General features: G+C 27.1%; 1 protein-coding gene across 5 annotated transcripts in view; it reads right to left on the minus strand.

Annotated features, from left to right (window-relative positions):
* Positions 1-518: 518 nt before the first annotated feature.
* Positions 519-25,658, minus strand: part of fmt (phosphatase 6 regulatory subunit 1-like protein fmt) — a 65,842-nt gene continuing 40,702 nt past the window's right edge. For all 5 annotated transcript variants that reach the window (XM_016072176.4, XM_016072175.4, XM_071188416.2 and 2 more), the window contains 11 exons: positions 24,517-24,602; positions 24,336-24,428; positions 21,253-21,350; positions 21,117-21,180; positions 16,273-16,427; positions 16,075-16,199; positions 15,369-15,522; positions 11,071-11,138; positions 8,687-8,774; positions 5,441-5,557; positions 519-2,266 (listed from right to left, as the gene is read on the minus strand). In XM_016072176.4, the coding sequence (XP_015927662.2) occupies positions 2,188-2,266; positions 5,441-5,557; positions 8,687-8,774; positions 11,071-11,138; positions 15,369-15,522; positions 16,075-16,199; positions 16,273-16,427; positions 21,117-21,180; positions 21,253-21,350; positions 24,336-24,428; positions 24,517-24,602 (1,127 nt within the window). In that variant the 3' untranslated portion in view covers positions 519-2,187. The remainder of the gene's footprint in view (positions 2,267-5,440; positions 5,558-8,686; positions 8,775-11,070; positions 11,139-15,368; positions 15,523-16,074; positions 16,200-16,272; positions 16,428-21,116; positions 21,181-21,252; positions 21,351-24,335; positions 24,429-24,516; positions 24,603-25,658) is intronic.

A 25,658-nucleotide genomic window follows, 5' to 3' on the forward strand; every position in this document is an offset into this window, starting at 1 on the left:
TGTACTCAAATTATCATTATCTTTAAGGATTTTTCTATTTATTTTTAGACACATAGAAATTTTGGGACCTTTTTCAGCACCTGGTTTTTCAAATGAATCTTTAAGTAATAAAACAAAAGTTATGAAGTAGAATGAACACACATTAACTAAACAACAGGGCAAGGAAATGCTTAAATACAAATTTTTTTTGTAACTCATACAAAAGAAAGGTGCTTAGCATTTTCCAACTTCCTAAAGACATTTTGTTAAAATTGGTAATGTTACTGGCACTCATGCTTCAATTTTGCAGTTTTTTTTAAAAATAAAATAATTCAGAGTTTTATAAATACTTTTCATCACGCATCAGAAAGTTTGAAAATATTAAATTGGTTTCAAAGGGATCAGGCAGTGATAAAATTAAAAGCTAACAAAACTAAGGCTAACTTTGCTAAATGCCAAATAGATATATATATTTTGTTAAGTGTTATGGTAAATGAATAAAGCATAAAAGTAAAAAGTTATAAATTGACACAACTGCATTTTAGTCTTGTACACAATTTTATTTGTTTATTATTTTTTTATAACAAAAATAGTCTTTTGATTGCAATAAATAGAACGAATACCAAAGCATTTCATAATATTCTTATCTAGTGCACTTACATTATTTGTTTGTGATTTAATATATTTATCTATTTTATTAGCTTTAAGAATTATTGTCATCCAGAAGTTTATCTTAAAGTCAACACCTACAGTGATATAATATATGGATAGAGACAATACTAATAATGAAAGATCCAAACAATGAAATTAAAGTATAAAATACCATATTTTTTATGTATAAATTAAAATAACTGTTACATTAATGAAACATCAGAGAAAAAATAAGTCAAGGCAACATAAGTTACAAAACGAAATAGAAACACATTTTTTTACACTTTCTCAGATAGTTAAGTCATAAATTCCTGTCATTAGTAATATACACAAATGAAATAATTACAAAAGACTACTCTTACAAATCAACAGCATTTTAAAATCGTAAATTTTCATAAATATAAAAATTAACAACTAATAATTGTTAACAGTAGCTCTCTTATGAAATCTGACAATTCAAATTCACAATACAACTTTCACAGTCTCAATAAGCAAGGAAATATAATAAATTATAGAAATAACATAATTAACCCTATGACAGCTTCAGGAGTAAAAAGTAGCATTTTGGCATATATTTTTTTCCATACACCAAATCAGTTTTCTTCATGTTATTAGATACATAAACAGAGATTTGGGAAAAACATGTTGTTTTTCCCCAAACTTATTTATTTATGAAAGCGCCATGGGTTTAAAGGTATTTCCATTCAATTCTTTTAAGTCGGTAGGTAAATAAAATAACATACATAAAACAATGAGTGGAAGCCATATTCAAAGGTGGCTCTACAAATAATTTCAATACATCTTCAGAACTTCAGTTATTTAAAGCAAATAATTTATGAATCTAACTTAATATTTGATATTATGCATATTTTGTTTTGACAGCTATTTGAGAAAACATTGAATAAAGGTAGGTCAATTTTCTAGATGCTTGTTAAATCATGCTTTAGATGACTGATGTTCGTGTCCATAATTGAAGATGACTAAAATTTGAGAAATGGCGAAATGTGCATTGTTTTGAGTATACAACAATCTTCAGTAACACAGTTTTTAAGTTGTCATAGCAATGCAATAAATACGACTCATGATGCAAGCAAAATTGAACAAGAAAAATGTTATAATACAAAGGTAACATAAACTAAAAACACATCTACTGGAATCAAAATTAAATTTAATAAAACAACAAAAATAATACTCAGAGACCAGCCCTGATGTTTTAATTTCAATGAAGAATTTTACCCAAGTTTTTAAGAATAAATTACAAATTATTGCCTTAATTATTTAAAAATAATTTAGGAAAACATTGTACATTAATTTATCAGTAATATTAAATTCATTTAAATTCTAAAAGTTGAACTTCAATATTTAAAAAAGATGCTTGGCATATACAAATCTGCATGTGTTATTATACCTCAATTGCAAAATATTTATTTAATGCAGACAAAGAATGAAATTTCAAACATTCACAACAATAACATTTTATTTTATGGAGGCTAAGCATAATCACTGTCTTGTTACAAAAAACAATATTTTTTTTTTGGAAACTACTCCTATATATTTTCACACTGGGCCATTCTGAGCAGTACTAGAAGAACTTGCTTCTCCAAAGAGACTTCCTGAATCTTTTTCCCTTTCATCACTACAACAAAATTTTTTGTTAAAAATAATTTTCAAATTCAGAATTATAATGATTTTTATAAAGGTATCCTACATTTATATCCAAAATATTAATGTACACATATGGATCACATTGTTTTGTGATACAGCAATCTGGTAATGATGATATAATGTTAATTTGTAAAAATAGGATGTTGTAACTGCCAAATAAATTATTTAGAAAAACTTACTTATTCTATTATATACTTACTTAATCTATTTTATTTAGTGCTCTAACAATTTTTAATAAAAACACAGTTTAATAAGATTTCAAAAAAAAAATTTTTTTTCTCTCAAGAGAATTTAAAATTTTGATTTTATCTATAAAAGTAATTAAGGTCATATATCATATCTTATCTTAATTATATATATTATCATATTTTATCAACATATTTTATGAATTTTTGTATGATTCAAAAGTAAGGATAAGTTGAATAGTTTAAGGAGGACTTAACTTTTGATCAGGAAATTCTCTAGAAAAATTACTCTAAATCAATGGTTATTTTAATATAGAGGTAAGCATCATAAACAAACACCCGAAAACATTTCAAGAAAAGTTCTGATTAAAAAGTCACCACTAGTTTATTGTTGCTTACCCAACAAAGGAATATTTTTGAGCACTTGATTTTTTATTTACTGATATACATAAGTAAATAAAAGTATCATTTTAAATACTTAACCATGCATAAGATATTTATCCTATCACTTTGTTCAAGTAAATAATAAGGTATTATCATTTAAAATAATTTAGCAATAATTTACCCCCGCAAAATTTGAAATGATTACCTGGCCGGGTTTTCTAAATTTTATGCGAAAATTAATAAAAAGTGTTTAATTTTCTATCAAATAAATAATTTAAAATATATAGTTCTAAGGAAATTTATTGCACGCCTGCATAAATAAAAACATGTTTTTATTTCTTGACTTTTTAAAAAAAATCTTAAAAAAATGATTCTAAAAGAAATTTGGGATGGCTGTTCTGATGCAGAATGATTAACATAAAACTTCATTATGTTATGAAGACTTGCACTCCATAATTGATAAATGTTTCAGTGGACTCTATTAATGTAGCTTCTGTTAAACATAAGACAGCATACAAGGGCAAATTTGCTTTCATGAAAAACTTTTCCTATGAAACTAACCAGTAATCTTGCTACATGGTAAAAAAAGAACATGAAAACTATTCATGGTTAGCCCGACAATAAGGAAATCTTAATTGAATTTATTGAGCTAACAAATAAAAAATATGCTGTTGTAAAAATTCAGTTTAAAGTTACCGATGACCAATTTAGCCAACATGCTACTTTTCAATAATGTTTCAAATGTAAATCAATTTATACCGAAATAAAATGTCTCGAAGTGAGATTTTTGCCAAGTTACAAAATAAAAAAATTCTTACTTTCAAAACATTTTGGGTGGCAATTTTTGTTAAAACAATTATCTCAATTTCATCATGTGCTTTTATTAACTAAGAAATTAATTCTTAACGATATTTAAATAAAAATTAAAATAATTAATGTGTCATTTGTAAGAAAATATTTATGTTTCGTTTGTAACTGTAACTGTCAATTATACATAGATAATAAACTGCACCTAAAAACCAAAATAATAGAAACATTTGAATAGACTTATTTATTTGCTGAAAGCAAATTTAGTATAAGAGTAATACACGTATATTTTTTGACAGATAACTTTGAATTTTATTAATTATAAATAAATAAAAATGAATTTCTCTATTTCTAATTTCCCATTTATTTAAATATTACATGAACTCAGATAAAACAGTTTTCAGCATTGATTTGCAAATTTACATTTCTTTCTCCTCAGTGGACACCGCTCTTTAGCAAACATATAACTCTGTAACATATAACTCTGTCCCAAAGGTATCTCATCCACTTAACAAAGATTTTCTAAATTAAAATTTGACACAAAACCAAAGTATGTTTATACCAAAATCAGTTCTTTCAGCTTAATTGTTAATAAACTGATATAATACACTGATTTCTAAAAATACAATTAGTTTTATGAATAAGGTTGCTATGATACTGAACATAATTTTAACCAAACACAATTGTTACCAGGCACTAGATACCTGTAAAATTGGCTGAGTCCAGGTACCTGGTAGTGAAATTTATTTTACTGGACTGAGTAGGCTACGTACACAATACAACTCTACAATACTAGCTTCTTAACTATCTGATCGTTAGTTTCAGCTTTTTGCGAGCTAATAACTATAAGCTTTCCTGCCTCTGAAGGGGCTCAGTTTGGTGCTACTTTAAACAACAAATTGACAAAAGTCAACAAGTGAATACATGTTGGCGAATAGCAAGAATAGAGTAGACTGGATATAATTACATAGATGTTTCGGTGTAGGAAAGAGTACAGCACTCTTTGCTGTTAAAATCACCATCCAGAGCAAAAAAAGTTATTTTGACTATTTTATTTTCCTATTTTTCTAGAACTAGGACAATTATTAATTTCATATAAATTACTTTTCAGAGATGAAAAAAAAATTACAATGCCTTACTCAATTTATTATATAGTATTACTATACTTTAATGTTATATTCATCTGCATGATGTCATCTATGATGCTATATTCATCTGCAGTCAAGGAATTGAGCCGGAACGACACTCCTAGTTTGACACAGCTTTGTTAGTTAATTTTTTTGCCAAAAAATATTTTTATGAGCAAAAGGCACAATGTTTTCAAATAGACTTTTTAAGTAAAGAAGTAAAAAACTTCTAATCGCAAACCTAAACATTTTTGAATGAAAAACAGTTCATAACTATGAAGATATTAAAAAAAAAAAAAAAAAAAGAAAAAAAGAAATTCTGGCTCAAATCTTTGACATTTTAAAGAATAACATTGAAATTGAATAATTGGTGTCACAAAACAAGTGCCTACAGTGCTAGAAATGATTACATTAAAAAAATAAACTAAAATTTTTTTAATTATTGCGAATTTGTAACTAAAGCTTTGTGTTGATACTTTCTGCTTTTAAAAATGCCAAAATATTCTTTACTTTTTGGGAGACTCTAGTAACTTTATTTTGTTATTTTCTTCATTGGTTGTGTGGTTTGATGACAAATGATTTATTAACTTTTAAATTAGAAAGAGACTAAAATTGAATATCAAGAAGAAAAAAATTAGATACCTGCTAGGATTAATGACATTTGAATCTGCTTCCCCTTCAGAAACAGTTTTTGGAGACTGTACACTTTCAGAATTTGCTTGTAAATCACTAGTGGAATCTGGTAAGATTTCTGTCTTTCTGTAGAAATTAATATGTTTAATAATAATTTGGCAAGCACATCAAATTGATTAACATGAAAGAAAAATCAGAACAGATTAGTTTTAATGTAGTGTAGTAACAATAGATTTTCAAAAAATAAAAGTTCTTTTTTTAATTAATCAAGAGCTTCTTGGTGAACAAAAGAAGTGAAAACTCTATATTTAACAAAAATAAAACTTTGCTAAATAATAGTTTATAAAATACTTAGTTTAACGCAGATATAGATTTATTCATTATTTAAGTGTGGAGGAAAAAAGGAACCAAATATTATGCTACATGAAATATGCATTTATTAAGAGTATAAAATTACAGTAGGGAACCGATTATCCGGAACGATCGGGACCATCGCTATTCCGGATAACTGATTTTTCCGGTTTTCTGAATCGCTACAAAAAGCCGTTTTTTTTATTGTTAAACCCAAATAAAAATATTTTTTTTTTTGGAAATAATCTTAAAAAGAAAGAAAAACGATGAAGTAATATACTAATGATTATTTCCAAAATGATGGTAAGGTGAACATCCTTCAAAAAAGAAAGAAAAATCCTAAAATCTTATGAAGAAAAAAAATTTTTTTTTTTTAAAATGGCGGGAAAATTTATCGAATTTCGTTCCGGTTTTTTGGTTTTCTGATTTCCGGATAACGGGTTCTGTACTGTATTATTTCAAAAAAATAACAATATAAAAATTTCTATTACCAAAGAAAATGAATACCGAGTGCTTTATTTATACCCATAAAAGGATGAAAGAATTTAAAATGGTACTAAACAGCATATTTTAAAAAAATTTAATCTTAGTTTTTAAAATTATGAACAAATTTAAAACATAGAAATGGAAGAGATCTTTTTTTAGAAGATGCTAATTTCTTTTTAAAGTACTGAAACTTTTTTCTTTTTTGCACTATCAATTTTAAAATGGAATCACTAGACTAGGGATGGTGCACCTTTTTTGGTTCGTATGCCAGAGAAATTATATTTAGCATTTTCATTTGCCGTGCAATTTGTCACATTTATTTTTAAAACAACATCCTTTTACACTTACTTTGATTTCAAACTGTCAAGGAAATCGAGTGAAAGGATTGGTAGTCAGTTACGAGAATTGATAAATAGTTTGCGAAAAGACTTTTCTTTTATTATTGGAAATTTTTTTATTTTAGCTATGTCTGTTTTTGTATGGTTATTCATTTTTTCTCAGATTTTTATTTAGTCTGAACTATTATAAGAAACTGATTCGCAAAAAATCAGTTTGATATAACACAAAATTATCAATTTTGCTGTATACTATCTTAAAATTCAGTTATGAGAAACCAAAACTGAAACTGTTTTGCAATTAGCAATTTAGTTTAAGTTCTTCCTTTGTAACCCATCCTATTTCCTATTCTTTCCAAGAAAAAAGTCAGTCTCACCTACTGGACCTTATAGCAGTTTCTGAATGCACGTTTAATAGCTGCTAGTCAAAAAAAAAATTTTTTTTTCTTTCAATATTTGAAATATTATTTACTGTTAATGTAAGGCAGTGTTTCCCAAAGTGTGGTACGCATACCCCCAGGGGTAGGGGAACAGTTTAGCGGGGGTATGCGTTGTTATGCGAAATATCTTGCAACAAATGAAAATTTCAAGAACTTTTATTTAAAAACAAAGCTAACCAGGAAAATTTACGATTACGTATTTTTCTATTGGCTATTTTTTGCAGAGTTAACAGTTAATAATTAGTGATGTCAACAGCCAGTTGTAATTTCTAACTTTTGTGCATTTTTTATAGTAAAAAATACATATATTTTTTATTAGTGGTACACAGCGTTACGAAAAATTTAGAAAGGGTACACAAAAGTCTTAAGTTTGGGAAACACTGATGTAAGGTAATAAAAGAGCTATTTATACATCAGTTGTGAGCTATTGAAATAACTCATCGCATGCCATAGGTTTGCCATCTTTAAACTAAACTACGCAAACAATCTTAAATATTATAAAGCATAGCATTTCTTCAGTTGATTTAAACTAGGCAAAGAATTTCACCTAATAATGTAGCATAACTTCATTCATTCTTTTATTTAATTTGTTTCTCCATTGCATTTTATCATACATGTTTTGACATATCTTGAAATTTGCCTTTTAAAACATAATTTGGTTTGTTTTAATAACATATTTATTGAAACTTAAGGCTCAAAATGAATAAAGTAACTACTATAACTAATGTTAATAATTGCAATGCTTTGGGTGTAAAATAGTAGTTTGGTGAGCCTGCATACTTGAATAGAAAAGTGCAGCTATTAATCTGTTACGTTTAGCTGAAGAATTTTAAATATCAGTAAATAAACCTCGATAAGCATACTTGCTAGGTAGAAAATTCTTTTTTAAAATTCAGCCAAACATATGGAATAAGGTCAACACAAAGGAAAGTTCATTGAAAGTGACAAATAATTGAATTAATAGGTCTTAATCCCACACACGCCACAGCAATGTTAAAAAAAAAAAAAAATCATATCATGAATCTTAAATATGTTAACAAATTAAACTACAATAAAATTAAGGAAAAAGATTTTTATAACCTTTTTCAATAATTTCACTTTAAGTTATATGGAAATGTTTTTTCTTTTAAAATGACATTATTTATTGAACCCTTAATTGGCATAATCACATACTGAGAACCTATATGAAGATTTAATATTCTTATTAAAATAAATCTTAAAAAAATTGAGAAGAGCTTCTTAGCACATATCTTGAAAATTCTGAGATAATTGGTTAATTGAATTATTGAAATCATTTTAAATAAACTGTCTAAAGTGCCAACATTTCTATGGTACAAGATTTGATTTCATCGTTTAAAAGAAGAAAGTAGGAATCTGATTCTATTTACCTTCATAAAATTGCAGGAAAGGAAAATGGGGAAAATTAGGACGGGACACTTATACACACATTTATAGATAGATGGGACATTTATACACACTGAACTGCTTTTCAGTCTTAATTCTCCCAGTTTACCTTACAAATCTCTGTCGAAACATTCATAATTTATATAAGATGCATACTACTAAGCTAATAATAGTTTTTGCAATATTGCACTAAAGCAACTGATGTATTTATTTAGTAGATGAATGAAATATGCATTTACTTTTCTTCCGTAAATTTACTAAAACTAATAATTTCACTGGACACACTGGTTTCAGCCTTGGCTTCAGATATTTCACTGGTAGTTGTAACTATAAAATAAAAATAAATTTAATGATTTAAAATAAATTAACAAATTCCATTTAATTACAGTATTTTCAACAATCATTTCTAAAAGTTACCACCAGGTCTCTGTTTAACACACACTTCTTATTTTGCACAAATTACAAATTTTACAGTAAAACATGATGGCTGAAGAAAATAAAATTATGAATGTGTTAATTTTTTAAATGAGTCAAATATATAAAATATCATATAAAATAACATATAAAATAATAAATAACTATATAAAATAACATATTTTCTTAATTGTCATTCACTTAGTTGCAAACATAGATAGGAAAAAATTCAGTACATTTTACGAAATAATATAAATTTCATGATAATTGTTGCAAATGTACTAAATATTTTACACATAGGAATTATTTTACACATTTAGGGATTTTTAATGCCATAAAATGGAAAAACTGCAATACTTTGTAGCTATTATTGACATTAAATGAATTTGAAATGCATTGTATTATGTTTACTCATAATTTTGAATAGTAATAAGCATTTAATTCATCAAAGATAGTTAAAAGACTTTTAATTAATTTAAAAAGGGTTCTTAATTTAAATAAAAAACAATATTTTAGAACAAAAAAAAATTTTAACTGATTTTTATAAATGAGACTCTCTTCATTATGTATCAGTAATATGTATTTAAATATTCAAGCAAGCAATAATTAGTTCAAAAAAAGCTCAATGGGGATTTCTTTAGGAGACTTACTGAATTTCAAGGAATTTTCTAAAAATGTCAAAAAACCAGGAGAATTTTTATTAAACCAGCAGACCACGAGAAACTGGCAAAATCCAGTAGTCTACTGGAAAATACAGGAATCAAAAGCCTTAGAGTGTGACTTGTGAACATTTTAGGTTTCTGGGAAAGGACAGCTCAAAACAAAACGTCAGAGCATTAAATTTTTGCTTTCTAGGCAATCCCATATTAAAAATGGAGAGTAATTATCAAAGCATTATTCAATCATTTTAAACCACACAGGGGGACTGATACAAAAAAAAAAAAGAATAAAAAATATTACTTTATTTTTATTATATTTTATATATTACTTTATTATATATATTACATTATACAGTCTAACCCCCACTATAGTGAACCTTCAAGGGACCGAAATTTTTGTTCACTATAACAGGAAATTCACTATGTCCGTTCTGCAAACACAAATGGTTTCAATCCCTCCCTTTTATTACACGACATTATTTAAATAAATGACGAATAAAATCAAATACAAAAATGAATGAAAAATAGGTAGTAACAAAAGTATGTTGATTTTATTTTTTATTACTCTTCGTCTCGCGTACAAAAAAAAAAAAAAATTAGTAATCTTTAGTTGATGAGCAATCCTCAACATCAGATATGGTAACACTTTCTGAATCTCCGACAATTTTTCCTTAATTTATGTTATTCCAAATTTTAAAACTGTCAAACCAGCCATTCGAGCACATAAAAGTGGTCTCACCTAATTGCTTAACAAATTCATCGGCTTTAACTTGAAGCATTTGTCCCGATACTAGACGATTGCAGCTTCTCTGAATGCTGAACCAATTCAATAATGAAGCAAACAAGAAAAAATGCTTATTGCTACATTCCATGCTATAGATGGTTTTAAAAATTGGTATATGTATTTATTTTGAAGTAGAAATTTCAAATTTATCACAAAAAATAAAGAAAATAGATCAATTGAAGACAGAAAAAAATTCATAATATCAAACTTCCTCTCTTTTTTTTTTTTGATTCACTATATTTATCACAAAAAAATAAAGAAAATAAATTAGTCGAAGACAGAAAAAAAATTCAGAATATCAAACTTCCTCTCTTTTTTTTGATTCACTATATCCACAAAAATAACATACATGTGTAGAGGCATGGGAACGAACATTTTGTTCAGTAGTGTGGGTTTACTGTATATATATTACATTAAGTATATATTATATTAATTTTTATTAAAAAATATTATATTTTTTACTATAAAAAGAATAAAAATTTTTACTTTATTAGTGAAATAATTACTACAGAAGCTTTTTTAGTGGAAAATAAATTTTAAAAAATGAAAATAAACTACATCAAAGTGATTAATGAAGAATAGTTTTATTGAAATCATATAACTGAAGCACAGTTAAAACTTGTAAACAATTTGCGAATGAGAAAACACATTTATAATGTTTAATTTTATAGAAAAATGTTTATTTAAGGTAAATACTTCAATTTGGAAAATTATGCAAAACTAAACAATATTGTGGTATTCTAACAATACAAAATAAAATACTTACAAAACTTAACACTGCTTGGGTCTGAAGTTTCCATTGCAACCGTAACAGTCGAGCTTACACCATCAGAACTATTTATTAAAAAAAAGCAAAGGTCAAAAGTAGAGATAATACATTTTTGAAATACTTTAAAAATAGAATGTAAATTTCGTTTAATGTAAAAAAAAGTATGGGATATAATCAGAAAATATTTTTACTTACATTTAATAAAGAATAAATACATCTGAAAGCACTGGCTTATTTGAAGTTTTTGTAAGAAATTATTAAAATATGATTTTTTCCAGCTCTGAACTACAAATATTTTGATTCTAATCACCGTATTTTTCGGCGGAAGCGTCGCGGTGCTATCGAAAAAAAAGTTGTTTTTTTCCTACATGCGGCGCTTCCGACGAAATATTTTTTAGTAGCAAAAAATTTTTTCAAGGAAAGTTATTTAAGATGAAATAATTTTCTGAGAGAAAGACTAGTAAAAAAAATTAATAACGAAGTCGACGAAATATTCGCCCGTATCGCGATCTGCTGCAGAACATCGGCAATTGTAATTTGAGCGAACGGAAAAGGAAGTAATAGGACCCTAAATCGGACACTCACGGGACTGACGAAATTCCGAACTTTGGATCTCTTTCGGAAATTCCAATATAGCCCCCTAATATTACTATAATTCAATTCCATTGTTAATTTCAGAAAAACCGATAAATTTAGTCAAGTTTCGATCGTAGATTATGATGGGGTGAATTTAAAACTGGACCATCTTAAGAAATTTTACTAATCAAAATAATAATCTATATAATATAATCAAGAAGAAATATTTCGAATCCTATGAAGAAGAAATAATCGTTCCTTCTTTGGAGCGAGATCATAGTTCTCGTTTTTTCTTTTAGCTAACATTTTGTTTTAACAAAAGACGCTTACCTCGCAAGAAAAAAAAAAAAAAGCTAACAAGAAACTACAAAAAAAGAAAAAAAAATGTAACAATTAATGCTAAGAAACTAACAATGAATAACAACAAAAAACAAGCTAAAAACTAATAACGTTAAAAATAAAAGAAACAAGCAAACAACTATTACCAAGAAGAAAAAAAACAAGCTAACTATTAACAAAAAAAACAAATTAGCAGCTAATAACTAATAAAAAGCGGCAAAATAAAAAATTAATAAATTGAATAAAAAACTGCAAAAGGGATAGAATTCATTTTGTTGTCTACATGGTAGTTTCAATGTCAACTGGGTGTGGCCAATTTATGGTCAAACAGAGGAGAGAAATATTTATTATTTTTCTTTTTCAAGCTTCTTTTTTATTTTTAAAAGATAAAATAAAGTAAGTTACTTCAACAGAATAAAATTCCAAATAAAAAGAATATAGCTGATTTTTTTTTTACCTTATCAATATAAATTTCTTAAAAAAAAAGAAAAAAAAAATTAGATCAGATTAAGTGCTGAATTTTGGAATGCTGGATTAGGGGTCCCATACCCTTTTCTTTTCCCCAACCCCTTTAAAATATAACTGATTGATTTCTCCTAAACAGCTCCAGTAGAAATGACACGTGGAGGAGGTGGGGTACACCCCTCTTTTAAACATTTTCTTCTCTTTCTAAGTTGAGTCACATTGGGGTATTTCCATTGAAGGAGAGGGCATTCTACCCACTAAAGTTTCACCCCCTAAGATTGTGAAAGTGAAACTTATTTCCTCTTCTCTCATTCCTTCAGAATTTTTTTGGGGCTTGTTTAGTTATTTCTTATTCTTGTTATTGTTAGTTATTTCGTTATTATTAGCTGTTTCGTTATTATGTATTAGTTTTTCCTCAAATTGTTAACGGTAATAAATTTTAAAATCTTTTTATTTTAAAATCTTTCTTTTAATAAATTTTTATTTTACTTTTCTTATTACATTGTTTTACTGATTTCTGTAATCAGTTCAGCGTAGCTACTGCACATATAAATAATTTTTTTGCTGTTCTTCTGTTTTTTGGCGCGGTGCCAACTGGTAAGAACAACTTTATTTTATATAGTTTTCAGAGATGCCAACTGCTCCAAACGCTGGACACGCCAAAATAATTAAAAAAAACGGTAAATAACTACAAAGTAAATTTTGCAAATGACTAGTTTTGCTTGCTTTTTAAAAAGGTATAGCCGGACATAAGTAATATAAAGTGGTGAATTATATAAGCCCACGAATTATTCAGAAATAGTGGTGGATAAAAATCTACTGAATTGAATTTATTAAACCTAGAATCACAATTGATAAACTACCACTTTAAAATATATATTTACTGTCAGGAGCAAGTTGGCAACTCTGCGTTTTGTTGTTTTCTTTTTTTTTTGCTGAAAAAGAAATTTTTTATTATAATTTAGAAATTAAAACTTTATGAAATGCATACAAAAATTTAATTTTTTATTATACAGATATTCTAAATGGTAATTTAAAGGTCTCTTCTAAAAGGATGCTGATATGCCCGGTTTAGCGCCATTGCGGCGCTTACTATAACTTTTTTTTAAAAAATTTCATTTTTATCGACGTGCAGCGCTTGCGACGAAAAATACGGTAAAAGCTATTTCTGATAAAAGCTTTAAGACTAACTACATAGCCAAAGTGTGATCAAAAATAGTCTAAGAGTTAAACAGTTAACAAACAGTTACAAATTTTAGTTAACTCGCATTAATCTCTAAAAATGTTTACTAAATTTAAATGTGATATATATATATATATATATATATATATAGACATATACACAAACTTATTGTTTTTCTTAATTTTCTTCGTTTTTTTTGTATTTATTTATTATGCTATATACATATATATATATACATATATAAAAATTTTTTTTCATTTTTTAAGTTAGATGTAGAAATAATTGGAATATTTTCATGATTTTAAAAGTCTATTTACATCCCAAATGTCTTCATAATTCAAGTTTATGAGCTCAGAATACTAAAGATCTAAAAGGAGACTCGTTGTCAATCATTCTCAATTATTGATGTATTGTTTTTCTCTATTAATTATAAGTGTAAGCCATTCGTATCTTCATGACATATTTTCATATAATTCATTCAAATACAGTTGCAATACCCAATCTTTAAAGTTAGTAAACACTAGATATATTATTAATAGTCATATGTTTAGCGATAATATATACCATTATTTCATATATATTCATTATAGAAGTTCAATGTTAATATGTGGAGCACACAAAACTCTAAAAAGAGTGGAAATATTCGAAATAGATTAGTTAAGAAAAACTAATGATGATGATATTGATATTTTATGAAAAATGTGATGAAGATGAATGGTAAAATACTGAATACTTACTGTAACAACAATGAAAAAAATAACAGAAATTTAGTTCTAGTTCCTTTATCAAAGAGAAAAAAACATAACATAGGGTGAGTTCACTAACATTGAATTACCATTAAAATTAAGCGGGGTGAAACAGGGTTCCTACCTAGTTTCAGAAACATAAATCCCCTATTGTTTCAGGTCTCTAACCAAATTCCAGAAAATTCTAAACCAGATCTTATCTATGCAGTACAGTTTTTTTTTAAAAATATATTTTTTATGTTTCAAACACAGTGAATTCTTGCAACTAGGATATCTGATACAACAATAACTCCTTCTATTACGATAATCTTTTGTGGTCCCAATGAATTTTCATATGAATTAATGTTATTCTCCTCTCAATATTACGATATTCTCTTAAGCAATAAACCCCTGTAAAACTTTTTTTCCCTCCAAATTTCGAAATTATTTGCTCCATTTATTAATGGCGTTCAAATAATGTAAAAAATCTTATTTTATCCTCTTTTGCATTTTCTTTCTGACAAGATAAAGACTCACTGTTGACTTAACAGTCAGAAGAATGAATAAACAAACAAAAATATAAATTATTTTTAATTAAAACTGTTTACAGGTATGTTTGCGATCTTATTTTATTTCAATTGTTTCTAATATTTAACCATAAATAACCTATTTGCAAATTAATATATATATTTATAGTTAATACATATATAACATAAAAATTTAAAAAAGAAAAATCTTATAGTGTCCTCAAAGTATGTAGGCCCTCGATATAACAATATATCCCTCTACAACAATATATTTATTTGGTCCGAAAAATATCGTTGTAGTGAGGTTTTATTATATTAGATTTCGTGAGAGACTGAATGACACAATTCAACTGCAATATGGAATTTTCGTGGAGACTTTTATTTATTGTAAATATGAAAAAGTTATTTAAAATATTCATTTCAGGTTTCAAGACAATAAAGGCAAGTACATAAAAGCATATTTAAATAACTGATTCTTACTCTTCGGAGGCTGGGGTTGATGAGCCAAATGAAGCAAAATTACTAAAATCTGCCCAGTTTCCTTGGTCATCGGAAGAAGAACATGCTTCAGAACTTCCCCATGGATTTGAAATTGCTGCTTGAGCTACTTCCATGGGAACTCCATCAAAAATGGCTACATAAACAAAAAGAAATTTGCATTTCGACTAGATGAAGAACAAAATTTAGTGGCAATGAATTAAAAACTTCTATCTTTTTACTATGCTCAATCGCTTCCCTTACAATTTTTTTTTTAAAAAATGCAAAAATCAACATATTGTTTTATTTCATTAATAATACAAGGAACTAAAACAAAACATAATACACAAGTTTTAAGAATCTTGAAATTTGAATTTTTTTTATACCTAAAAAATATTTATTTTACCATCAGTTTACTATCCCGAGTTATCTCGGGCAAATGAAAAGAGTTAAATATTAGTCTTTGTATGATAGTTTTTAAAGCAAGGGATAACACAAAGTGTACACCAGTAAAGTGATATACCATCTATTTTTCTCAAAACATACTGATAAATTCCGCTTCTGCGTCTGAATTTTTACGGGATAATAAATATTTGCAATATATGCATACCGGAGTTAATTCAGGATAATCAGAGAAGCGGTTAAGCCTAATAAACATTAATGAGAAAAATTAGACCTTGGACAAAGAAAAAATATCTAAAATATGTACCGTCATGATTATCAACCTCCATTTTTATTTCTTCAGGTGCTAGAGGGATAGGAGGAGTATTTTCAGCTTCAAATACTTGTGACTCTTCATCAGAATCACTACTATTATTTTCTTCAACCGACCTACTAAAAAATAACATCAAATGATAAAGTATTTCAAATAATATATGAATGTTAACAATGAAGATTTTCTATTTACTTGATTCTAAAGCATGAACTAAAAGAAGAGTTATATTGATCTCGGTCAGTCCATATTTCAGCATCACTTTCTGGATTAATTTTAGAGCGAAACATATCCTCAAATTCAGGAGTTACTTTAGAACGACATAGATCTTCAAACACTTCATTTCTGCCCTGAAATCAGCAAAAATTTTGCACTGTATTGGTGATTAAATTAAAATCTGAAACCAATTATGAGTTTCTGCTGACTTCTTTTTTCAATTTTTTTAGTTACAAAAATCAATATTTTAATTATGACAATGAATTAATATCATCAATTATGCTTATTCACAATTCATCTAAAATAAAAAGAATTTATTTAAAATTTTTTTAAAAACTATTCAAATAAGACTTAATTTATTAATCTAGTTTAACAAATTTAATTTTTTCACTCAAGATTCTGTCTTAGCTATTGTAAAAACAAACTTCACTGCTCTTCGAGGAAATGAACAAAATCATAATTTTTTTTAATGTAATATCAATGTATGCATCAATGGTGCACCCTGAATGAGAAGAGATCACACAGTATATATATATATGTAATTCAAAAATTATAAAAATACTTTTGTATTAATAAAAGCATTAAAACTCTTTCGTTTTCATAAAATGTCTTTGGTAAAGAATAGGTGTAGAAATATTCTATTTTGGGACTTCAAGGCTGAAAACATACCAATGAATTATAATTAGATTTATATTTCAAAGGAGGAGTTATTTTTAAAATCTTACCCTCTTTCACTTCCATATTAGGAAGCATTAAATGATTATCGATGATGCGTAGAGTTACAAGGTATGCACGACTTGAGCCTTTTTATCTCATTTTCTGTTAGAATATAATGCAGGAACAATCATTTTTGCGTGTCTTTTCAACATGATGTGATCCTGATAAACTCTGTTGGAATTGTCCGAGAGTGCTGTCCATCCCTCCTCCAGTGTGGAGAATGGGTACTAACTGTTACCACCAACAGCCTACTGTTAAATAAAGCTATTGAAGGGGTATTTTGGTTCACGACTGGTTTATTTGAGCTAAAATCAACCCATGATATCAGGGATGTAACCCTGATATTACATATATATATATATATATATATATATATATATATATATATATACATACATATACAGCACCGGTCAAAAGTTTAGACTCACTTTTGAACTTTTAAAAATGAACAAATAACAATGTTTTTAAACTTAAAATCACAACAAATTAACTTTATTTTGACAAATATAGGTACACTTATGCGGTAAGGAATGCTATAATTTTATGTTTAACTTCTGAATTTCATCCAATCTTGTATTCTTCGAAATATACTCCTTTAGCCTTGATCACAGCAGTGCATACTTCTGGTATTCTTTCTATTCGTTTTTGCAATGTTCCAGTTGAGATCTGGTAGCAGCAACTAAGTAAAGATTCCCAAAATTTGGTTTGATTAGTACATCTGATTTTTTAACAATTCTATTTAGTTAATCCCATAATAGCTCAATGGATTAATATCGGAGGAGTGAGGAGGTCAATCCATGTATATTAGTACTTTTTTTTGATACAAGCCTCTACACAATTTCGATGAATGTTTTGGATCGTTATCTTGCTGAAAAACAAATCCTTTGACCAACAATTCTCTGTCCACGTGGAAAAGCGTAATGCTGCAATATTCTGTAATAATACTTTTTATCTATAACTCCCTCTATTCTTTCAAGATCTCCAACTTTGTCACCGGTAAAACACCTCCAAACTGTGACGGAACCTCTATAATGCTTAAAAGTTGGCAGTAAACATTGATTTGACATATATTAACCAACTGAATGACGAACATACTGCCTTAGTTTGGTTCCAAACAACTCAAATTTTGACATGTCAGTAAAAAAGCGTTTGACCACTGTTCTAAAGTCCAGTTAACATGTTTTTTTTTTAACTTATTGCAGGCGTTTAAATGTGTTTTGGTTTTTCAAAAGAGGTTTTCTATCAGCTGCACAACCTTTAGCAGCTGCACAGTCGATGTTGTACAGTAGTTACAGACACAGTTTTCTGCCTTGTTAAATTCAATTTCTCGAGGGAACCGCTGGCGCTTACTTTGAATGCAGATAAACTTATCCTCACGCTTGAACATTATTCTAGGTCTCCCTCATAGTTGGTGGCTCTTATTTAGTTTCTTTCTTCCTTTGCAAAGTTCTGACAACAGTGGTCTGTGAAACATTAGTTTTTAAGGGCAATTAGTCTACTTTAATAGCCTTCTCAATGAAGTGCAATAATAATTGCATGTGTTTCGACACTTATACCTGGCATTTGACCCATATTTTTGTATTAAATTACATAAAAAAATCTTAACTTTTGTTTTTACTATGTCCAAGTTATTCAAGCAAATTAAGGCTATTATATCAATATTTTAAATGTGCTATGTACACGAAATTAAGTTATAATGAACCTTAACCCACTGACGGTTCTGCACGTAAAAAGTCGCATTTTAACCTGCAGTCTTCTCTGCATAGCAAAACCGGTTTTCCCATGTTAATTGATAGGGGAACTGTGTGTAGGGGAGAAACATTCTCCCAATTTTGCCCATTTCCTTAACCGCCAGTGGGTTAATAAAAGATAAAAAGTAAATTGTTTATAACCTAAAAATTAATGAAATTTTTTAATAAATTGCACTTTTTTTAGAATTTTACATGCACTTTCGTTCATTTCGTAATCAACTACAGAATAGATACAAAATGAAAAAATAATGAGCAGTTTTAAATGGAGATAGCAATTTGTGAAGTTTGTTGATGTTCATGTTTGATAAATGACATGTTTAAGCCAGAAATATATAATTATTTTTGAAAGTTTTGAAAAATATACGAGTCTAAATTTTTGACCGGTACTGTATATATATATATATATATATATATATATATATATAAATTCTTTTCTGCTACACCTTCATAACAGTAATCAGGGTTCTTATAACACCGAATTACTAATATAATACTCTTGAAGAGTTACTTGACATCGTAGAGTTGCATTTGTGTGAAAAATGGATCATCTTAATAAATTTTGTAAAATCTAAAAACAGAAATAAACTTGGAAATGAATCTATCATGAAATGCGTTAAAGCTAATAAATACCAGATATGAATATTTTAATAAACTATACAAAAATAAGCAACATATTTCTCTCATTGAAGATACATCTATCAATTTAATTGTATTTACTTAGTTTATAAATGAACAGTAATTTTCTGACATTAGCCGTATTTCTTGTCTTTTAAGGAAATAATATAAGAGAAAAAGAGAAAGAAAAAAATAAGTGGTTAACTGTTAAATGTTTCTATCAAATTTTTAGTGTTTCCAAATTATTGGTACCTTTTTTAAACACCCTCTCTTCTACCAAGTGGCTTTACTAACATACAGACCAGTTGCAGACAAGCATTTAAAAAGAAGTTAACAAAATACAAACCACTAACAAAAATTAACAAAATTCAAGCTTTACTATTGTTGATCTTAGCTGTGTAAATGAAATTATTACCTTGTAATCTTAACATGTAGATTTGAAATAAAATTTTTTTTACAAATATTTAAACTATATTGACTTGTACATTAATAAAACTAATGTGCCAAAAATAAATGAAAAGAATCAAAACAAATCTAAAAACAATATGATGTAGATTCCTATAACTATTTTGACTCAGTTGTTGATAAACATAGAAGAAAACAGTGATGACAAGAAACAATGCATCATGGAAACATGGACATGTTTTATAAGTTCAATCAAGTTTTGGAAATCTCAGAATATTGAAATGAAAGCAAAGATATCAGTACACAAGGCTGTAGCACCAGAGTTCATTTATATGGCGCTAAGACCTTGAAACAAATAAAGGCAGAGAAATAAATGTTAGAAACCTTTCAAAACAAGTGCTTGAGATATACATTTAAAATTTTAAGTCTCAACAAGATATTCAATTCAAATCTTTCAGAGTAAAAAAAAATTAGAGTTTCTAAATGCAAATGAAGCTGGCTTGGGCCTGTTTTATGGAGGCTCACAAGTAAGATGTCACACTTACCCGGCCACCCAAAGGGGAAAAAATGAAAAGGAAAACCCAAGCTCCCATACAGCAAATAATTTTGAATGAGTTGCAGCAAGTTGTCATACCTGGCTGGCAGGAAACAAGACTTACAAAGAACAGGATAGTCTGGGAAAATTAGCTTGAGACTTTATATACACAAGGGTATGAAGATGTTAAGTAGAAGTATTGTTTATTTAAAAGTCTAATGCTTCATAGAAGTTTATTGTTACACATTTTTAGACCCTAGAATATCAATTTTAGTTAAAATAAAAATCAAACGCGGAATTAAAAAACAAAAATTAAAATGGATTGGTAATGGAAATGGACCTCTGAAAGCCTGAGAAGTAACTGTTCACTAGCTGTACAAAAATACTATTTCTTAAGTAACACAAATTTCAAAATTTGTTGTTAGTTTTCATACTCTTGATAAGAAATATTCAAATGCTTATTTCTGTGTTTAAAATATTTGCACTTAAAAAAAAATTACTTTCAAATTTAATGCTGTGTGAAATAATCTAAATAACTCAAAATTCCATATCCTCACATTTTAAGGCTTGTATTATCAATATCTTCTACTGAATATGTCACAGAACCTTTGAAATCACATGAAAGAAAGAAATTTCTATTACAAAATAATTTTGCGCAAACAAAAAAAGGAACTCTAAAGAAGTCAAATATGCAAATTATAGCTTTTTTAATCTTTTTTTTAAATGTTACATGAAAGATCAACAAGCAAAAAAAAAAAAAAAAAATTATACGCTTAAAACAAAACAAATTTACAACTTACCATATTATTTCCTTCACTAATTTGGAAATTTTGAGACAAGGGATTCAGGGCATTTTTAGCATAACTGAAACAAAATGTATATTAAATTATAATAGCTCAGAACACAAATTTCTTATTTCACACAGTATTTACTTACATCAAACTTTCTTCGCTGTCACCAAATTCATCATCATTGAAACCAAACTGGTCAACAAAATTACTAGTAATTTCATGCATACGATAATCCGAAAAGTCCTATAAAAATAATTTACAAATGGCTTTAACATACATGGCTATACAAAACAGCTAGATGATTTCAGGTTTCTTTGTAGTTGATTTTACCCAGTTATAAAAAAATATAATTAAAATTAAGGTAGAAATTTATTTATTTTTGACAGCAATAAAAAGAATCACAGCTTAATAAAAAACCATGGCAGAATAGCAGCGACTCGGCAACATTATCGCAGAAAGATGTTTCTTTTGAAAAGATCAAAAAAAAAAAAAAATTCTTTTCCTTTCTACAAAAATTTACACGTAATATTTGAACATGCATTTGGATAATAACTTTTTGACCATCTCAATTTGAGCTGATAGTAGCATAAATTGATGTAATGTTTCTATTGTATTCTCGGCAGCTATTGGTATTTTCATGTGGATTTTGAATATCCCGATATATTTCAAACAATACGAAATTTAATTTTTAAGGTGATAATTTTATCAAATTTATGGCAGTTATTGCTATTGATTTCTCCTTAGCTTTTAAATCCGATAATTTTTATATGATATTATTTATTACAACAAACCTAATCTCGAAACACGAATTTTAAGAGTCTGATTTGCGTGACTTTATCATAAATCTTTTTTTCGGCAACTAATACTATGGATTTAGTGATTATTTTCTTTATTGTGATGATTATTTAATAATGCGAAGATAATTTGTGAGCCCCCCTTCACAAAATGCGAGAATATCACCAGAATATTAGAATAAAAATTATTAAATGTTTAATTAAAAAAATTATATATTTTTTTTTGTAAACACAGCGATTTTGTTATTTTAAACTAGTAAAATATATGTTTGTTATTATTAAAAGTATCTTGCAGAAAGATAATAGTGCTAGAGAGTTTTGTCGCTGACAGCTCAAAAGATTCTACTACAGGGGATAAAAAGGTTTCCTATATATAATTTTAAAGGAAATGTACTTGACAAATAATTAAATATTTAAGTACAATTATTTGGTAATAAAGGAAAGAAAACCTGCAAAAGCATAAAAGTTAGCAGCTATGCCACATATTTTAAAATCACATAAATTGGGCATAAGATGTTAGGCATATTTTTAGATTATCAAATTAAAAAAAAGAGTCAACAATTTGTAAGGTTTAAAAACAAAAACAAAAAAAAAATTATCGAAGAAATTTCTTTCGAACATTCACATTAGAAACAAGGATAGCAAGTTTTTCACCAAAGAGGAAAAACCATGAGAAAACAGAAGTTTTTCTTAAAGTAACGTTTGCAAACAGAAAATATTTGTGATAGTAAACAAAAAAAAAGCATGTAAGTAATCCCATCTGTGCAGATTTGTTAACTATATATCATCATCATAGTTGGCCAGACAGCCCAATGTGGGCCAATAACTTCCTCTGAAGATTTCTCCATAAAGACTTCCAATTTATCTTTGATCTCCAATTCTTATAACTAATTGTAAGAAAATCAGAGTACTATGAGTCAGCCCATCTCAACCGCGGCCTTTACCATTTTCTTGTTTCATTGGGTTTAAAAATCAGCATCTTTTTTATTGTATTGTCATCACTCATTCTAATCATGTGGGCCATCCAATTCATTTTTATGTATTTGATAATATCGTGTTGTTCATAAATCTTATATAGTTCTAAGTTAAATCTCCTTCTCCAGTTATTGTCTTCATTTACACCACCAAGTATACTCCGCAAAATCTTTCTCTCAAATATTGTTATACAATTTTCAACCAGTTTTGTGATTATCCAACCTCAATAGCGTATGTCAAAACTGGCCTGACAAGAGTTTTGTAGATTAAGAATGCTTTTCGAGAAAGAAATCTAGATTTAATAAATCGTCTCAGCCCAAAGACAGCCTTATTTGTCAGATAGAGTGTTTTTTATTTCAGGAGTGATTTTGTCGTCAATAGTAATAATTGACCCTAAGTAAGTAAAACTCCTTACTGTTTCAAATCTATACGAATCTATTTCAAGATTGGGACTCTTGTTTCTTGAGAAACATATAAGTTAATTATATTATTATATATTATTATGTTATATTATTATATATTATATTATTATATATAGAAGAATTTATTTCCAATTTATTTATTTTAAGATATTATGAGAAACAAATTACATTTAATGAATTTTCATAATAGTACCTATATAAATTTTAAAATTCTGTATGAAACTGAAATAAATAAAATAAATTTCAATAAAAAAAATAAGAGTGAAACACATTTTTCCTTGAACTCTCTAAAATTTTATTTGCTTAAACTGTTCTCATAAAACTTAACTAAATAATTGTATAGATCGTTTTTATATTCTTTTGGTTTTTTTTTCGATTGTTCTACAAGAGATAGATTTCTTTTATAAGGAATCCCAACTTTTAGTAGAAGGCTATTAAATTACAATCTAAGAGAGCCGACTGTATAAAAATAAATTGCTGAAATGCATAATTTGATAGTCATTGATAGAATGAAATTAAAATAAATGAAATAAGTAACTGCAACAAAACAAGAGGCCTGTAAAAACAATTTCAAATTCAAGAATTCTGAAGAATCTTAAAATTTTTTAACTATCAGTCACAAATTACAAAAAGAAGTTTATAAGGTAAAATAAAACTGATCAACAACTCATTAGACAGTTTAGAAAAAATAATGAGTAAAAATAAAATTTGTAAGTTAAAAACAAAAGTTAGAAATTAAGAGAATGAGATAGCTTCTCTCCTCTGTGTCTATGAAAATTTAAATTTGAAATTTATATACATATATATTACATTATATATTTACACATTAAAACAAATTTTCGTCATACAGGAAAATGTTGCAATTATAGTTATATTTCATTCAATTACTACCTCTATATAGTTTGTATTATTGTACAATTTATTTAAATGCATCGTTTATATTTTGTAAAATCTTTATAATTGCAAGTCACTAAATCAAAGGTAAGATTTAGAAGCTTAAATATTATTAAAAAATAAATAAGACACCAGTAAGTTACCAAACGTTCTGATGAATCTTTGCCAAAGGGAACCTCTCTAAAATCTACAGAATCTTCATCAGAAGCAGCAGATTGCACTGAAGGTCCAGATATCTGTAAAAAAAAAAAAATATTCAAGAGCTATCAACAAAGTTTTTATTATCAATCAACAAAGTCTGAAGTATTTAAGGGGTTTACTTACAACATAAATTCTATTTTTCTTATTTATTTCAGCTAACTTTTCTGATACAAATTCTTCCCACTTATTTTGATGATCTTCTGGTAATTCTAAAAAGATTTTTTAAAAAAATGAGAAAATCTGAAATTTTTTAAGAAAATAAAAATTAGAGTTCAAATAAATTCATTATTGCTTAGCATACTTTTACGTAAATTATATATAAAAAATAAACATTAAGTACAAATAAATATTTATTACATATCTGAATGATTTACAAGAAATCACATAAATTGAAACAGAAATTATTTTAAATTGAAATAACAATAGATTGAAATTTGAAGAAATACCTAATGACTCAAACAGATGTTTGTACAAGTATAAATGAATTCCAAAATTATATCTTTGACAAAAATTTTTACTTAAAATTATGTTTTAAAAATTTATAAATAACAATTGAAATGAGAAATGCCTATAATAAATATTTTTTTTATTTTATCATTTCACTAACTGGCTGGGAAAAAAAACAAAAACAGAAATGTGACGAAAACAAACTTCATTTCAGTAGCTTACTTTCAAGAACAATTTTTTTAAATGTAAAACTAATGCAAATGAGTGGGAAGTTACCATAAAAGTATCTAGCGAACCCACCAAAAACGTGACTCTAACATTCAATTTATTTACCACTAGAGATTCAACAGGGTTCCCACTCTTTTATCAAAGCAAAAATTAAGCACTTTTAAGGACTTTTATCAAAAAAATTAAGGACTTTTTTTCCAGAAATTAAGGACCTTAAAAATTGCATAATGATCAATAATTTATCATCAAATAAAACATTATAGATTAATAATAATAGATTAAAAAATGGAATAGCTTTTCTTCAACTCGGTCATCCTTTAAAAAAAAACTAAATAAAGAAATGTTTAATACAAATAATCTGTGTTTAATTAAAATTAAATTGCATTTAATCACCTCACGCAAGCTTTTAAGAATGTAAAGAAAAACTCAAAGAATACAGATTAAACAAGATTTTCTATTTTAAAAATAGAAAAAAACTAAGTAAACAGATAGAAATATATAAATTAAGATGGTAAATTCATAAAATTAATAAAAATATTATTTTGAGTGACTAATACTAAACCAAGGCCAAAATAAACAAACAAATATAA

The sequence above is a fragment of the Parasteatoda tepidariorum genome, chromosome 12 (assembly GCF_982258835.1).
Source record: "Parasteatoda tepidariorum strain Cologne lab strain chromosome 12, Ptep-v5.0, whole genome shotgun sequence".
In the NCBI taxonomy this organism is placed as follows: domain Eukaryota; kingdom Metazoa; phylum Arthropoda; class Arachnida; order Araneae; family Theridiidae; genus Parasteatoda; species Parasteatoda tepidariorum.